The sequence below is a fragment of the Aspergillus udagawae genome (assembly GCF_001078395.1).
Source record: "Aspergillus udagawae IFM 46973 DNA, scaffold_1, whole genome shotgun sequence".
Lineage (NCBI taxonomy): Eukaryota > Fungi > Ascomycota > Eurotiomycetes > Eurotiales > Aspergillaceae > Aspergillus > Aspergillus udagawae.
In genome coordinates this window covers 443,577-460,440 of record NW_025091264.1, presented here as the reverse complement: position 1 = coordinate 460,440, position 16,864 = coordinate 443,577, and the positions used below count along the sequence as shown (strand labels likewise).

Genomic DNA, 16,864 nt, shown 5'->3' with positions numbered 1-16,864 from the left:
ACTACGTATGGGAGAAAGAATCTTTACATGCAATATCTGTGTATTGGAGTGTTAAGCATTTTTGGAGGGAAATTTAATTCTAACACTAAAAGTAGATGCTATCTCCGAGGTTATTCTTATATCAGCGATGCTTATAGAGGGGGTTTACTGTGTTTTCCACTATCCCACAGCGGCCTCCTCTGCCCCCACGGTGGCTGGCGTGGCTGACACAGGTAGGGATCACTAGTTGGTGGCATGCATGGCCTCTTCCGTCTGTAGCGACGAGAGGAATGTCCGAGGCCCCGGACTATTGCATCCTTCGTCCTCCCCAGCACTCTGTCTCCGAGAAACTCCAGGGGTGGTTGATAAGGACGCGCAAAAGCAACTGAATAAATCCGTATATTTATCCGGAGAGAGACGGAAATTGCTGCAAGGACGGCACGGCCAGCGCTTAGCAATTGCTAAGGTGATATAGAACACGAGGTTTGTACAAGGGTGTAGATTAAATCCCCCCTCTCCGCGTGCTCTAGCGCTGCCTGCATGAAGAAGCGCCATGTGCGACCCCATGTACCTTGCTGTCCTCATGGAAAAAAAGGGAATCCTTGAACAGTGGGGCAAAACAATGCCGTCATCATAGACTGCAGTTGCGCAATGGTGATAAAAGATCGAAAGAGCCATGCTTTTCCCAGTCCTGCGAAAAAAGACGCATTGCCATGAACTACGCCATGGAAAAAGCACAATGTTCATGCCTCAAGTATGCAACAAGGGCCTGGCAGCGCATCGACCACATGGTTGAAGTCACCCTCGAGATAATCGTCATCGCTACCACGCAGACAATCGACTTTGGTCTGCAGTCGCAGAGATGTCCGTTACACAATCTCTCGCTCGTGTCCTCCGCGACGGAGATTAGGGACCTCCTTCTGCGGATCTACGAGAAGCTGGTCTCCTTCCTCCACATCGCCGTGACAACGTATACGTGTTCTGACACGGCCCCCTTTGAACAAACCTCCTTTGCCACCTCCGGACAGCCGAAGCCGTGGTCTACGGATTGCCTTCAGTATGGATCGATGCAGGATAAACGGGCCGCGAACGCAGTGGTGTGCAGGCCTTCCAGGATGGCATTGGGGGATCATGAGTTGAGCGACGAGGAAAGCAGATACTTGGCGCTGGATATGATCTGTCGCTCCCTACGGAATGTGACCAAGGCCTTGCAACAGATGGATAGGAGCGATAAGGCAAATCTGAGGAAGGCTGATTCGAGGGTCGTCACACTTTTATTCGAAGTGACGCGGTTACTGGATAGTGTCACGGCCAATTTGCATGCGTGGAAGGCTTCATGATAGATACATGATGGATACAAGATAAATACATGATAGACGAGTAGAATGATTCAACGAAAACGGTTTCCTCTATTCTTCTATTTCTATACCTGCTGCCCACCATCATCAATCCCATCCTTGTCGCTCCAAGCTCGCGGTGAGAGTCATAAACCCAATGAACCGCTCCACGCGACCCAACACATCCTGAAGTAGGTCCTCCGTCACCTTAAAGCTGGTATTCGTCGCTTCCGTCTGCCTCAGCAGTTGTTCCAGCTGTCTCACCACGCCTCGCTGCCGGTCCAGATACATCCGCACCAGATGTCGCGAGAAGGCCCGCTTAACAGATTCATTGAGTTGAACGTTCCCAAGCACCAGCGGACGCGTCGTGTACGGGAGCACACCGCGCGAGTCACTGGCATCCGACAACGAGCCCCGGCTCATGGGTGAATCAGCACTCGGTATACAGCCTCTGTCGACCTCGCTCTGGCCCTCCTCCAGAGACCCGCTGCAGCTATTTTCGAACAGGCTGAGGACATTAGCCACCACGAGCGTCAGAAGTATCAGCGTCTGTGCGCATCCCGTAGCCGCGAGACAGGACTGGCAGCGGAGGATCTTGTCCCGAGCGCGGCTGACTTGGTTGTCAAGATTGAGGAGGACATCTAGGGCCACGCTGGTTCCCAGGGCCTGAACCTCGGAGATCTTGGTCAGCTGGCTGGTGAGGCCGCCGTAGCAGTGCGATGTGCAGCGGGCACCGAGGGGGAACGTATTCGACTCGCCGAAGAGGGGGCCCGAGGGACGAGAGGCCGAGGTCGGTCGACGAGGAGAATCTACGTTAGGATCCCCCGCAAATAGAGAATAGCTGCTGGGGAGGGGGGAGAAAAGACGTTCCATCTGCGCGGTGGGCCCAGGGTCTAGGCATACTGGGGACAGCTGGCTTCCCCAGAAACGGGGCTCTGTGGGGCCGTAATACTGCCCTTGCGGCGCAAGGTTTAGCTCTTGGGACGCTGATCCATCAATTAAACCCTGTAGCGTAGCCCAGTCAACGTCCCCTATCCCGTACTCAAGGCTGCTGGCCAGACTCGCCCCAATTCCGGAGTCAGACATATTCTGGTCGAGGGATAAAGCAGAATCCCCCGCAGATGATGCTGGATTGTCGCCAGGATGAAATTCCTCCAGAACGGAGCTGGTCCCGGTACCCGCCGGAGTTCCAAAGTTATTCAAGAGATGTCTCGGGTTGACACTGCTCCCCAGCGGTTCACTCAAAACATGCGGGGGCAGAAGTGGTTCCGTGCCTCTTGGCGAGTGTTCCACAGGAAGCTGTGGACTGTGCTGTTGTTGACTCTTCTTCAGTCTTCGGCCGGGCTTTTCAGCGCGGTCTTGCAGCTGGCCCCTGGGCACGGTCAACGCGCCTAGCGCTTTCGCAGAGGGACGACCGATCTTGCGATATTGGCTGTATACACACTGGCGACCGTGTTGAGTGCACCTGGCACATGCTGGTCTCGTCTGGCTACACTTGACCTTGGTGCTGAGACACGAGTCGCATGAGGACCGAAACTTCACCTCGGACATGGCAGGCGGGTGATCAATTGTGATCATTTACAGCTATCTTGTATTATCAGCAGCGGTGCTGACCTCGCATATTTATTATTGGTAGTAAGTATATTGCAGGATGCACTGGTGACCGAAACGTATTCTGCCATTGTGGCTCGGATGCAGGGTTGTCTTCGTATAGCTCTGTAGGCGTATCTTCTCTCTGCGATGATTGGAAGTGTTCTTTGGTGTTGCGATATCGTATTCGGCGCTGGGGGGATTGACCCCTCTTCTCCGTTGGTTAGCTAGCTGTTCTAGAATGGGGGCGGCCTCGGCCTAATAAAGTTTCAGTGCCAATTATCTTACCACAGACCCTTTGTGCTTAGCTGGACCGTCATTCCCTCGAGATTTGTCTGTTTCTGGGAGTGTGTATATACTTATCAGGGCATGTATATGAATATTTCTGGCAAAGGAGGGTGCGAAGAGACCATCCGTCAACTTAAGAGGAGATGCAGCACATGGCACACATAGACGTCGCCAAGCGATTTTCCTCTTCAGATACACGAATAGTCCTCGATTACGTCGTTTCTGACAGATTATTGCGTTCTCATTCAAAATGACAAGGGGCTGGATAGCCTAGCTGCGGGTCAGATTGAAGAGCCAAGAGACTCAAGACAGCTAAGACTTCTTAGACTCAAGACCAAGAAAGTGCCAGAAATACGAATACCACCAGATCGAAAGAGTGTCCGGACGAGGTACTCCTTAGTCTAGCGATAGTGTCCGGACCGAGACTCCATGCCCCATAGTATCTCGATATAGAAACGGAAGCAAGATCTGCAATGCGGACTCATGAAACAAATCAATCAAACCGGACAAACTCGTGAAATGCCTCGCGCGCCGACAGCCCCACGAATGGCAGTTCGAGAAAGGAGCCGAGCCTGCAGGGTCGGCTCCTTTCTTCCATCTGACCCCTGCCAGAATGTCGAATCATAACCCGCCAACAGAGGCGTGGCTGCAGATGCAAACACTGGCTTTTGGAGAGGAGGCCCAAGCTGTCGCCCGGATTAATCGGCCCCCCTAGACCCTGACGAATCAAGTGGAAGTGAGTATTCCGCAACTGTTTGTTTTGCTTGGGGTAAATCACCACATGTCGCAAGAGGTAGGGGTTTTCTTCCATCCCCACGGGAGACTGCAAACATGCCCGAAGAGGTAACTGGAGCAGCTTGCCATGATGAGAGGAAAGATTAGAAAGGGCAGTTCCCGGTATCTAAGGGCAGAGTCGTAGATAGAGAAATCCTCTCCTCCGCCTGCAGTCAAGAATACGTATACAGTCAACTCAAAACCGTATTGACTGCAGCAGACACGATCCAACCATGTCTGAACTAAAGGATGCAGTCCCAGCAGCTAACGCCCCTTCCAGTCAAGAAACAGAGGCTACCATTCCTCCATCCGATGATGACACGATCGATGCGGCGGGAAAGAAAGAGCCAGAAGCAACGGCAGCACCGCCTGCTGGTCCTCCTACGGTCAAGTACCCGGACCCTCTACGAGGGGCAGTGCTCACGGTTGCATTGCTCCTGGCAATGTTTCTTGTCGCCCTGGACATGGTGAGAGTGTCTTGGTGTTCAATGGCTTTACGGCAACTAACCAACGTTCCAACTTCCAGAGCATTATCACCACTGCGATCCCTACAATCACCAAAAGGTTCCACAGTCTCGACCAGGAAGGCTGGTACGGCTCTGCGTTCTTCTTGTGTCTGGCCACCTTTCAGGCATTCTGGGGGAAAGCGTACAAGTTCTTCCCCCTGAAAACCGCCTTTCTCACGGCCGTGGGTGTCTTCGAGCTCGGGAGTCTGATTGCCGCCCTCGCGCCCAACAGCCCAGCCCTCATCGTGGGTCGAGCCATCCAGGGTGTCGGTGGTGCCGGTGTGACCGGCGGTGTTTATACCATCCTTGCCTTTATCACAAGGCCTAAGTACCTACACGCCGTCTTTGGCGTCACCAGCGCGGTCTGGAGTGTGTCTTCCGTACTTGGTCCGATCCTGAGTGGGGTCTTCACGCAGTATGTGACTTGGAGATGGTGTTTCTGGGTCAACCTGCCCATCGGGGGTGCCGCGTCGATTATTCTCCTGCTTCTGTTGAAGACTCCCCCTCACTCACGCGTGGCACACACCACATTCGATAAGATCCCCACTCTGTTCGACTTTCCAGGGATGGTGGTCCTTGTGGGTGGCATGGTGTGTCTTCTTCTGGCCCTCGAGGATGGTGGTGTCAAACATCCCTGGCACAGCAGTGTCCCAATCGGATTGCTCGTCGGGTTCGGACTCCTCATGATCTTGTTTGCCCTGATGGAATGGAAGCAGGGCGAAGGGGCCATGGTCGTCCCCCGCATCATCAAACGCCGAAGCATTCTCGTCCTCGCTCTATTCAACCTGACCGCACAGGGGTCCGGATTCGCGCGGATCTACAATCTGCCCATCTTTTTCCAGGCCGGTCAAGGCCAGTCCCCGTCCGAGTCGGGTATTCGCACGCTGCCCACCGTGCTGACCACTTGTAAGTGCGCCTTGCCTTGTTTCACGCCTGCCGTCTAACATACCCTCACCCCTCCAATCCAGCCATCTTTAGTTTCGTCGGATCCATCCTCCTTGGGAAGGTCGGTTTCTATCAGCCCTTCCTCATGCTAGGGGCCATGTTCGTCACGGTCGGGACCGGACTGATCTACACCATGGGCCCGGCTGCCACAGCAGGCCAATACATCGGCTACCAGGTCCTGGCCGCTATCGGCTCCGGACTCATTATCCAGCTCAATGTCATCGTGGCCCAGGCAATCACTCCGCGCGTGGACATGTCCATGACGCTGGCGACTGTTCTTTGTGAGTCAACTCTGTTCCGCATCCACCACTACGGAGTAGTACTCTAATAGTCGCAGTCTTCCAATTCATCGGCGGCACTGTCGGGGTCTCAGCCGCCACTAACATCATGAACAACGTCATCATCAACACGCTGAGAAAGGAAAGCCCCAACATCCCTGTCGCGGACGTCCTTGCCGCTGGTTCCACGGGACTATCGCGTGCGTTCCCTCGCAAGGAGGATCTCGCTGCGGTGGTGCATGCGTATATGAACGGCATCAAGGCCGGATGGATCTGGTGTATTGCGCTGGCTGGGTTGGCATTCTTGGTCTCCTTTGGCGCCGAGTGGAAGAGCGTGCGGCCCGAAGATGTGAAGAAGAGACGCGAGCAGAAAGAGGCGGCTGCGTCCGCAAGTCCTTGAGTGTGCGTATAGTCATATTGTGGACGAGCTCTTGCAATAGTGTCTGTTTATATAACGAAACTGTCAGTAGCTAAGATAGACCATTAACTATAAGCTCCTTGCTTTAATATTCCGACTCGAACATTTGCATGAGCAATCTTTCTAGTCAGCAAGTAAAGCATGAAGTATCATTTGCACCAGTGGCCATACAGTTGGCTGGGACGGACTAAAGAAGCACAGTATTCGGGATATTTTGAGGTCTGGGAAGAATGTATACAGTCTGGGCGAGGATGTGAGACAATCACACAATATTTCAGGCTGCTAGTTTGCTGATTTGTAGGACCTTGCCACTATAGATAAAACCATGACGGTTCTTGCATCACTGCAGGATATGCCGGGCACTATGGGCTGTAGATCCTCCACGAATCCTGATATTACGAACGCCTTCAGCAATAGTCTGATGGGCCGGACATGAAGTTCAATTTAGCCATCTGAATACTTATTGGCTCAGTCATGAATATACAGTGGGAAACAAGTTGCGTTCGACGAAATGCACAAAATATCTCAAATCTAATTAGACGCCGTTGGTAAACCCATCTCCTCCCGCTTCTGTGTCGATTCTCATCGAATCCATCAACCCACAAACCTCAAACAGCTTCTTGGGCCCCAGCCCCTCAGGGATGCCCGTGATTCCCTCGTTCTTCAGCCGCTCCAAGGCAGACTTGATGCCCAGATACGCAGGAGCCAGTGAGGCAAATGAGAAGATCATAATCCGGAACCCCATCTCCTTAGCCTCCTTTGTTGTAATCACTGGACCGGCCCCATTCTCAACCATGTTGAGCAGCAATGGCCACGGGGCCAAATCCTGGACAGCCTGGCGCGCCATCTCCTTGGAGGTGAATCCCTCCAGCAATCCTACATCCGCACCAATGTCCCGTGCCGCCTTGAGACGGCGAATGCACTCGTCGTAGCCGTGCTGCTGCAGCGCGTCGGTGCGGGCAATCAGCACAATATCTGAGCGGAGGCGGTCCTTGGTCTGCTTTGCGGCGCGGATGCGCGTGAGGTACTCATCCAAGGAGACGACTTTCTTGCCTGCAAGATGGCCGCAGCGCTTGTTCTGGATTTGGTCTTCGATGTGGAAACCGGCCACGCCGGCTTGGATATATTGCTGGACGGATTTTGCGACCATGAGGGGGCCTGAAGAGGTTAGCCAAGGAATGTTGAGTTGAGGAGATCCGGAAGGCTACATACCTCCGTATCCAGTGTCCATATCAGCAATCAGAGGAGGGCCAAAGGGATCCAGGTTAGCGATCATCTCCGCATTGGTCCTCATGTCGTACAGCTGGGCCAGCCCGAGGTCTGCCATGCCGAGTCTAGAGGCGGTTGTTCCCGCACCGGTCTACGAGATCAGCGTGGGCACTGAAGGCGATTGGGGGAGGTAGGGAGAGTATGCATACCATGTAGAGGGCCTTGAAGCCAAGTTGCATGGCAATCCGTGCGGACAGGCCATCGTAGACTCCCGGGCAGACGATCAACTCGTCAGTTTCACGGAGCTGTCTGCGGAGCTTGGTAGCCCCGGCAATCATGTACAGATTGATTGTGGGCTCACGGCTTTCTCCGTTAATCTCGTAGAAGCCGTCCTTCTCCACAGTGATGGTGATGCTCATTTTGGCAAAGTACCGAGAAAGTACCGAGAAGATAGTGGTATTGAGAGGTTGGAGAGGATAGTTGGTGAAGACCGTGATCTGGCCTGACTAGATCCACCCTTTTATAACTTCATTTCCGTTGCAATCCCCTGTTCTCGGTGCAATCTCTCTCCGTCGGACGAGTAGCCCTGGTCGAGAAGGTCTCGTTATCGCAGCTCAGACCCGCGGATAATACCCTCCATGTCGACTCGTAGCAACCAACTCGGCCATATCATACCATATCCTCGTGCTTATCATCCATATTAACCTCGCTTGGCTGCTGACGACACAGGCGCGCCCAGAATGCAGGCATTATTGTGGATGCTTCATGCGACGCCCTTATCCATCCAGTGGCAAGCACAACCCGTCTGGCGAGGATGATTCACAACAAAATCCGGACTCCGGACCGAACGATATCCAGCCAACGAGGATTCCTCTGTAGAGGACCCCGGCTCACGATGTCCTTGGTGTAGCTAGCGTGATACAACATAGCCACAAAGTTCGCAGGCCAAGTGGAATGGTGTGCGTCTGCATTCGACGTGCTGATAGGCGGAAAAAGCCCGTGAAGAAGTTGATCTGCAACCTGTACGTGCCATTGACCAGCGACGATCGCGTTTTACAATCTTGCTTTCGTCAAAACGTGGCGGTCATTTTTGGATTTCGGACCGTGTAGATCATCTACGATTGAGTCCATGGTCTACAGATTCCTGCTGGGATACCCCGAGAAAATGCGCAGTCCCCCAAATAGGGTAATCACAGTATCGCACTGCTAGCCAAGCGTCTTGGAGATTTTAGAAGTGTGGTCGGGGAGGAACCGAGGTCGAACGTGCTGGATCTTGTGGAGCGCAATGCCTGGCTCATTGTTGACGGAGACATGAGTCGTTGGAATGGAGGCCGTGTCTTTTCAGCCATTCAATGTTTCTGACCTCTCCAGTCACCGAATCACCCCGAGCTCGACTCAGCCCTGATGCACAATTTCCTCCGGCGTGAACTGGCCAAGACGCTAGGCGCCAGGGATGTAGTCTCGGCGCCATCGTCACCCCTCATTGAGCAGCCCGAATGGCGCGAAGAAGGGTTATTATGTGAGAATCATGCCGGAATCCGAAATAAATGAACTGATTAGACGGGACCGACTGCTCCGGGTTGCTATGGGGTAAATCCGTGCTAATCTCGCTGCACAATGCTACGGAAAGTGAGGGTCTTAATCAAGCTAGTGGTGAAAATCTAACGTCGATACGAGGGGGATTGGAATCGTCTCTTTTGAGAATATCCCACGGTCTCCCAGTATCTCGCGGCGCTGTAATTTCGTTCCTCTTTACTCTTTGATCAAGGATCACCACAATGTCCACCTCGTCGGACCCCAAGAAGAACATTTCTGGTTTCTTCCAAACAGACATCAATGCCAAAAACGCAGAGGTGCTCCTATATGCTTGCTGCCTGAGCTCTGGTCTTGTAGATAGCACCCTCTACAATGGTAAGCAGTCCCGTTATCCATCTTATCCTGCAGCCACTGATTGCGCAGCCTACAACACCTTCGTCTCGATGCAAACGGGTAAGTCAACCAGAACGACATCATGAACGCGGCTCATCTTTAAGGAAACACCATTTTCGTCGGCCTGGGCGCTTCAAACCAGAACCTTAAGCCATACGGCTGGGCCCGCTCCCTCACCTCGATCGGATGCTTCGTCATCGGCTGTTTTCTCTTCGCTCGGCTGAACCGTCTTCTCGGACCCAAGCGCCGAGGCACCTTGGTCCTCTCTTTCCTTCTACAAGTTGCTATGCTGGTAATCACTGCTTCGCTGGTACAGAGCGGCGTAATACCTGGCATCCCCTCGAACCCTGCTTCGAGCGAGATGCATTGGAGCCAGGAAGCCCCCATTGTGCTCTTGAGTATCCAGTCTGCAGGTCAGATCGTCGCTAGTCGGGCATTGGGGTTCAACGAGATTCCAACCGTGGTCATCACCAGTCTTCTCTGTGATCTTGTCTCAGACCCGAAGCTGTTTCTCCTTCGCAACGAGAAGCGGGATCGCCGAGTGGTGGCGTTTGTCCTGACGCTGATCGGTGCAATTGCTGGAGGATGGATCACCAAAGCGACGCACGATATCTCGCCTGCGCTGTGGCTGGCTGCTGGATTGAAGCTGATTATTTCTGTTTCTTGGATGTTCTGGAGAGAGAAGGAGGGGGAAATTGCAGTATAACTCTCCTATTAACTAGAACGATGACAACTTGACAGCATGAGCCTTACATCTACGCAACCCAGATATTCTGCTCCTCCCCATACCCATACGCAATAAACGAGTCCCGGAAATACCTCTCCAGCACCACCTGCTCATACGATTTGTCGTCCACGCAGTAGTCACCCCCCGTAGGCCCGATATGCGCACAGTGTATATCCGGCCGGTACTTGACCATATGCTCATGTACCTCGCGACAGAGCAAGGTATCCCGGCCCAGCTCAAACGCCTGTCCGAACCGCGTCTTGGTGGTCAGGTAATCCATGCAGGCGTCCTTGCTCTCGTATTGCTGGTCCGCCCCCTTGCAGTAGTCCTCGTGTGTCTGGCAGATTGTGCTTGCTAGTTGCTGCGTAAGCGCTGCTTGCACTACGGCCGGGTCGGTGGTATTCATCCTCGCGGCTTGCGCTTTGAGAAGCGCGTCGAGGAGGAACCCGAACCACCGGAATGTGGCGTCGTACTGCACGATCTTCTTCTGCGCGTCCCATTCGATCCAGGTGTCGATGGTTACGGGGATGATGATTCCAAAGGAGGTCGCGTTGAAGGTGACAACTGTCGTGGCCGAGGCGATGTTGCTGTTGGCTGTGAACTGGGTGATGTTGTATGCGATGGGGACGCCCACGAGACTAAGATGTTCTGGCTCGGAGAACAGTCCAAAGATATATTCATTGTTGAGCTCGCGGCCGTCAAAGGTGCGTGTGATGTCCACTCGACCTTGGACCTAAACCAGTATGTCAGTGTGATCCTGATTTCATCGGCGATCAGCAAGAAATACATTTTCGGCAAAAACAGAGTCATCCGTGGCGTTGATCTGTGCTAGGTTCGCCGGGTAGAGAAAGTTATCCCAGAAACTTTTCTCCATAGACCAAAGATCGTTAAAGGAGTACCTGGGATTGTCGTCGGCATGATGATCAGAACTCGACGCCGTCGCCAGGGCCGACAGGCAGCAAGCGGTCAAAAGAGCACCCCCAATCGTGTATGAATACATCGTTTGATACTACTCTCTGGTTTGGTTGAGGACATCTTCCAGGCCGCAATTTATACATTTCCTTCTGGTTTATGCTGACGGGTGACGGAAATATCCCTGGAATGCAGGCTTCAGACCAAGAATGTTTACGAAATAACCTATTATTGGAGTCAGCTGAATCACATCTCAAACCAGGTGATATCAGCAACCCAACCAATCACCGCGAGAAAAAGCAAAGGAAATGGTTCCTGGCTCCAATTAACAATGTGAGACATCCCTTATGATCGACGTCCATGGCTGGCCCTACGGCCGGACCATTCCTTCTAACCCAAAGAGGAGCTTGTGTATCCCTTGCAGGAATCACATCCTGATTCCTGTTGGTGTCAAGGCCCACTCGCGATCGGATTCAGCTTCTCCGATCTGCACTCTCATGTCTACCATATGCAGCCAGGAGCATGGCTTGGGTCATTTGCAGGTGATGCTGATGCAGGTGGTACGCCACCGCACATGATGATTGAACTGAGATGAGTCCTCCCAAAGGCTGCATCACTAGCTTGTATTGCTTTTGCCGCTGCAGATCATTGAGTGTGATGATGTGATCCCCTGTGAACTCGTTGAAAAGCGGCCTGATCCGGCGGGACTTCGGCGACTCAAGTCTGGAACAGTGTGATGTGTCTTACGATTTTACCCATGAAGGACATACCAGCTGTTTCCTGGCGTATTTATTGTACGAAATGGATGAGTCAATGACCCTCGAAAGTACAGAGATCAAATGGATGACACACCAAATTCCTGGTGATTGGAGAGGTGATGTATCATTTGCCAGTCCATACTACAGGACAGTATGCGTAAACATTATGGATATTGTCTACTCAATAAAACCGGCAGGCCAAGAAGGAATCGGGAAAACTCTTTGTTGATGACTGTGAAAGATCTAAGTGGGAATCAATTCATGGCCATGGAGGTATTGAGAGAATTGAATACTCCTTGTAAGGATGCTGCTGGGTTCAGAATTGATCACTAATGACTATGTACAGTGGTATAAGGAGAGTAGCCTAGAAGAAAGACCCCTTCAAAGCAGAAGCAACAGCCTGTGCCGTGAGATTGTGGATTGCAATGCCCGGATGGTAGTCGTTAAACCACAAACAGGCGGTGCCATCGCTGTTATAGCAGGTGGCATTGGCCGCACCATATGCCGCGGGATTATCCAATGCCTTATTGAACGGCGCCTGCGTATCCACGACTGTCGCTGTGACACCGCTATTCTTGGACTTGAAGTTAGCGAGATATGTCGCGATCAGGTTGTTGTACTTTGCAATCACTGCTGCTTCCGCGGTAGTGGCACTGGTGCCTTGGGAAAGCATGAGTGGGGAGCGTTGGATTGCTGTAAACTATTAGAATCCACACGTGAAATCAAAGAGAACCAAGGCTTACGAGGAACGTCGAGGAGCACGTAGTTGCGCACTCCAGCGTTGTACAGAATTTGCAACTGCCCAAAGTAGCTATCCATGATCTTGGTGAGAAGGTCGTCAATATTGGACTGCCAGTACGAGTTGCCGACGTCGTTTACGCCCATCCAGACCCCAACGAGGGTGTTTTTGCTGGTCCACGGTGCGTAAGATGGCTTCGAGGCGATGCTGTTGGTGAACTCGGTGACCTGGTCGATGAAGCTAAGGACGGTAGAGGTATATGGAGCGACAAGGCTGGCGTTGGTCGTCGCTCCACCGTAGGCAAAGTTGTATGAGAGGGTCAGGGACGTGTTGTATTTTGAGATGAGGAAGCCGATCCAATTCAAGCCTCCGCTCGTCGTCCATCCTGGCATACTGGGGTTCCCGAGCGGATTCAAGGCGGAGGGCTTGGTGCTGCCGATGTCGAATCCGGTCTGCGAGTAGGAGTCGCCACTAGCTTGATGAGTTCAAGAACGTCCGGCGTGAAGCTGAGGGAAACTCACAAAGTGATGAAGTACTTTAACCCAGTGGGTGTGGCGGTGGTAGTTGTGGTAATTGTGGTCGTTGTGGTCGCTGTGGTCGCTGTGGTTGTTGTGGTACTCGGTGGAGTGCTTGTTCCAGGGACGCATTGATCTAAGTGTTGACGATGAGAAATTATCTGGCTTCAATAGTATGAATTGCAACAGACGTACAGTACCAAGAGTTCCAAGCTGTACAGACAGCTCCAGAGACGCACGAGGTGGGGCCCGAGTAGCCCTGGCCACCACACTGAGCATATAATGATGCTTGTGCATTGGCACCAAGTACCAGAGCCAAGGAGGCAGTCACGGATACCATTGATGTAACCAGCATTATGGAAGGCCAAGTAATGAGCACAAGACCGGAAGATGATTGGAAATTTGTACGGTGGTCGTTACCTCAGACAATGCATTCTAACGAGACGATCCTCAAAATATATAGAGCTGGACGTCTCTGCATTAAAGCCCATTGAAGGAGACTCATTGGTGGAAAGACGCTTGGTGTCCAATATATGAGCCTTCAGAATTGCGGTCTCTATCGACGTCCGTGATCAAAAGGGTAAGGGGCAATCAAATCTCGGCCAGTTCCCCCGGCAAGCCGGAACGAGTGCGTTATTTCTCCTTGTTTTAGCCGTCCAACTGGCCAAATTATTGGCTGAATGTTTCCATCTGGGGACGAGCTTAACTTTATTGATTTCTTCAGCCATCTCCCCGCAATTTAGTGTTGCTCCCCGTGACGAATGCGGGGGGTTGAAGCGGAGACATGGATTTCTCATGTCATGGCGTAAGACCGTGATAATATGAATCATTTGTGTGAACCGTTTCTGTGTGATATTATTCAACAGAAATAACAGGACCTAAACCATTAAAAGGGAATTCTATTTATACAACACTCTCATGTCTATAGTGGCTGTCTTCGTGTTGGAAGGTCCGCGGATGGAAGTTGTTAATTTATATATCTAGCTCTAAGGTACTTCTTATAACGGAAGCTAGGGAACGCAGTCCAGCAGATGTTGGTAAAAGCTCATCGCAACTGTAGCATCTGCTCAACATCGATGGGTCTAGGTTGTGTTTCGTCATTGATGATTTCAATAGTAGGATGTTGCAGCGTCAAGGTTCATCTTTTATTTCAGCTCTATTTGTAGATCTTGCTGTAGACCAAGTTGGGCGAATGATGTTTTTAAGAGCTGACCTGTTTAATGCAAGAAGGACAGGCTTTTCGGAGATATCCTTGGATTCTACACCCCCCTTGCGTCCTCAGTGGCTCCGGAGAATTATCTACAGAGGGACCTTGTAGCTATAAAGTAGCCTTCCTGTTGATTGATGAACTCTTTACTCGCATCGCCTGAAGCACCATCTCTACCTTTTCAAAGCTCATCTTAAACTGTCTCCATTTTTAGCGTTGCCTGGCGAATACTCTTTGCTGCTTTTACTGATCGTATGCAGATTAACCTATATCTTATCGGCTCTCTTTTGCCTATACCCGCTGTCCTTACGATGACGCCCCGGCATATGCTCACCAAGTCTTTCTTCTGACCAATGTCTGTGCGGGGACAGGTCTTACTGGTTATGGGGAATGGTAGCCTTCAGTTGTTTGCTCCATTCGCATTCCGTGGTGTCGGAGATTAATACCAAACGTATTAACATGTTTCGAACTTCTGCATGCGCCTGTTATATGGAGGTCTGATTCCGTACTGTACGCAACTACAGAGTCCTCGTTCCGGCCCCTGGAAAATGCCATTTTAGGCTGTCCCCAGAATCAAGTAAACACTGTCATTCATACATAATATGTACTTCCTCTTCAACCACACTGAGATTGATCAGAAAAGGCACAAAAATGAGATGGATCTTGTCAACGACCCGCACAATCTTGAACTATGGTTGATTAGTTGCTTCTCCTCCGCGGTCAACAGCGTTATTCGCCTATTTTTGTGAGCGGTCCTAATGTAGCCCCAGCACTCCGATTTTCAGCCCCTACGAGTCTACATCACCAAGGACACTGATGGGAGCCGAGGGAACGACTGGTTTATATTGTGGAGGAGGGTAATGTGTTCCATGGAAACCGAAGCCCACCGCTGCAGCACAATCAGCGCGCCTTACTTCCCTCATGTCACGCGCATTGAGACAGAGAAGGTAGCTTGTGCCTGCGTCACCATTAAGAACGATGCTGAGGAGGTACGCAGCATCTTCAGTATCATTTTGTCCATCAGGAACAAAGACAGCTTCTCCAGGAGTATGATGTTCATGGCTCCAGATCAGGACCTTTTGCGTGTCCAGATCAATCTTTGCGATGGCATCAAAAAAGGAAGACTAACAAGATGGAATGCTTAGCTCTGAATGATATCTCATCATGGTTCATCAAGCAATGTAGTAGCTTGAGCCGTCGCTCACCGGATCTGGGAGCAGTTGCGAGGCATGCCGGCTCAATCAGCGGCGCTGCCTCTTTTCCCTCCGGAGTAAGATTGGACGACCCCGAAAACAGACGTCATCCATCAATACCAAGGCCGCGCCGCACAGTCACACTGCTATGCCAATTTCTGCTGGGTTACCACAGACTATCACTGTCCTGCAGATGCTGGCGCAATCGGAAGGCCTGCTAGAAAACCCCAATGGGTCACAGCCGCCAAAAGACTCGTCACAGAACCAGTTAAATGCGGGTCGCCGTGTCCCAGATGAAACGAATCGATGGGAAAGTACGGCATGGCACCCAATTTCAGAAACTCTCACTGAGGACCCGGTCACTGACGTATCTGCGGGTTATAATTTCGAAGAAACCGGGCGATTTGGCTCCGATAGTGAGCGCTTTGGGCAGTTGATAACACCCAATTCTGTTGGTGCTCAGATAGGATTCTTCGCATCAGATTTTGCACAAACAACAGAGTCACTTCAAATGGATGCGCTTATGATGGAGAGCTGCTACGTCACCGGCGATGTCACTGAGAGTTCCGAAACCGATGGCGAACAAGACTTCAATAATGCGCTTAAGCTCTAAGGAGAGCTCCACAATCGCTGCAAATCTAAAAGTCTTAATTTACTCACTGAGACTGACCAAAACGAGCTCTCCTTGATCTTTCAGACTTTGGACAAGCTCAACCAAACAGCTTCCGTGCTCCAAAACAATCCATCGTCGCAGCAGCAGCGAACAGAGCAATCCAAGTGGAGAATCGTCCGGGTCGCGGTGATAGAGGCGGTTAAAATGTGTATCGGGATTATTGAATTCAATTTTCGGCTCTACAATAGCCTTAGGACCATGGATGATGGGCGATGCTCTGCAGAGGAACCCACCCCAACTACCTCCGGTAGTGTGGCGGGATGCACTTGTCTCGCTCCCAAGGACGAGCACCGCCTTGGAGTTCAGCTGAGGGGCCTTGAACTCCTCATTCGTCTGGACCACTCACTTGCCCGGTTTCGGCTCTTCATTTCCAAGCAGGATTGTTCTCATGGCAGTGATCGTTACCGCGACTCATCGTCATTCTCGGGGTCTAAGCCGCGTACACTGTGCAAATGCTGGATCACGTCCATACCAGAAATCGGAACAGTCCGTTCCCAAATTTCCGAGTTATCTGACAGATTGCGAGGTCTGTGGGACTAATCTGACGGTACTCACGGGGGAAGGGGGGTTTTTACACCAGATCTTTCTTGGGAAACATTTAGGCTTCATCTGCATTTAATCAACATGATATGTCCCTGCTCAAAATTGTTGACATTGCAAGAGTACTTCCTCAACTATCAGAATAATACGGATTTCATGGCCTTTGCTGTGGTGCCCCTTATCCAGTAGTAATTGGGGAGCAGCGTGAAGTCAGCTGACTATGGGACTGTACATTAGTCTAAACCACCTCGAAAATAATATCATCAGATCACTACATAGGATAGGGGTGAGCAAAAGAATAAAACATTGATTGTTTAAAAGAAAGTGAAACGCGACACATCAATCAG

General features: G+C 51.5%; 8 protein-coding genes across 8 annotated transcripts; 4 read left to right on the top strand and 4 right to left on the bottom strand.

Annotated features, from left to right (window-relative positions):
• Positions 1 to 692: 692 nt before the first annotated feature.
• On the top strand, positions 693 to 1,319 carry Aud_000132 (uncharacterized protein; the record flags this gene model as incomplete). Its single annotated transcript, XM_043285648.1, has 1 exon — positions 693 to 1,319. The coding sequence occupies one exon, from the start codon at positions 693 to 695 to the stop codon at positions 1,317 to 1,319; it is 627 nt and encodes a 208-aa protein (XP_043141583.1).
• Positions 1,320 to 1,424: 105 nt separating this feature from the next.
• On the bottom strand, positions 1,425 to 2,867 carry Aud_000131 (Zn(II)2Cys6 transcription factor domain-containing protein; the record flags this gene model as incomplete). Its single annotated transcript, XM_043285647.1, has 1 exon — positions 1,425 to 2,867. One exon carries the CDS (start codon positions 2,865 to 2,867, stop codon positions 1,425 to 1,427), a length of 1,443 nt encoding a protein of 480 aa, XP_043141582.1.
• A 1,334-nt stretch (positions 2,868 to 4,201) lies between these two features.
• On the top strand, positions 4,202 to 6,097 carry Aud_000130 (uncharacterized protein; the record flags this gene model as incomplete). Its single annotated transcript, XM_043285646.1, has 4 exons — positions 4,202 to 4,435; positions 4,495 to 5,380; positions 5,443 to 5,700; positions 5,757 to 6,097. 4 exons carry the CDS (start codon positions 4,202 to 4,204, stop codon positions 6,095 to 6,097), a joined length of 1,719 nt encoding a protein of 572 aa, XP_043141581.1.
• A 553-nt stretch (positions 6,098 to 6,650) lies between these two features.
• Positions 6,651 to 7,743, bottom strand: Aud_000129 (isocitrate lyase/PEP mutase family protein; the record flags this gene model as incomplete). The annotated part of the gene is made up of 3 exons (XM_043285645.1): positions 6,651 to 7,273; positions 7,328 to 7,475; positions 7,534 to 7,743. 3 exons carry the CDS (start codon positions 7,741 to 7,743, stop codon positions 6,651 to 6,653), a joined length of 981 nt encoding a protein of 326 aa, XP_043141580.1.
• Positions 7,744 to 9,102: 1,359 nt separating this feature from the next.
• On the top strand, positions 9,103 to 9,959 carry Aud_000128 (YoaK family protein; the record flags this gene model as incomplete). The annotated part of the gene is made up of 3 exons (XM_043285644.1): positions 9,103 to 9,235; positions 9,284 to 9,313; positions 9,358 to 9,959. The coding sequence occupies 3 exons, from the start codon at positions 9,103 to 9,105 to the stop codon at positions 9,957 to 9,959; spliced, it is 765 nt and encodes a 254-aa protein (XP_043141579.1).
• A 49-nt stretch (positions 9,960 to 10,008) lies between these two features.
• Aud_000127 (uncharacterized protein) lies at positions 10,009 to 10,980 on the bottom strand (the record flags this gene model as incomplete). Its single annotated transcript, XM_043285643.1, has 2 exons — positions 10,009 to 10,713; positions 10,768 to 10,980. The coding sequence occupies 2 exons, from the start codon at positions 10,978 to 10,980 to the stop codon at positions 10,009 to 10,011; spliced, it is 918 nt and encodes a 305-aa protein (XP_043141578.1).
• Positions 10,981 to 12,014: 1,034 nt separating this feature from the next.
• On the bottom strand, positions 12,015 to 13,259 carry Aud_000126 (putative cellulose-binding GDSL lipase/acylhydrolase; the record flags this gene model as incomplete). Its single annotated transcript, XM_043285642.1, has 4 exons — positions 12,015 to 12,343; positions 12,394 to 12,860; positions 12,911 to 13,040; positions 13,100 to 13,259. 4 exons carry the CDS (start codon positions 13,257 to 13,259, stop codon positions 12,015 to 12,017), a joined length of 1,086 nt encoding a protein of 361 aa, XP_043141577.1.
• Positions 13,260 to 15,452: 2,193 nt separating this feature from the next.
• On the top strand, positions 15,453 to 15,917 carry Aud_000125 (uncharacterized protein; the record flags this gene model as incomplete). The annotated part of the gene is made up of 1 exon (XM_043285641.1): positions 15,453 to 15,917. The coding sequence occupies one exon, from the start codon at positions 15,453 to 15,455 to the stop codon at positions 15,915 to 15,917; it is 465 nt and encodes a 154-aa protein (XP_043141576.1).
• Positions 15,918 to 16,864: the final 947 nt, after the last annotated feature.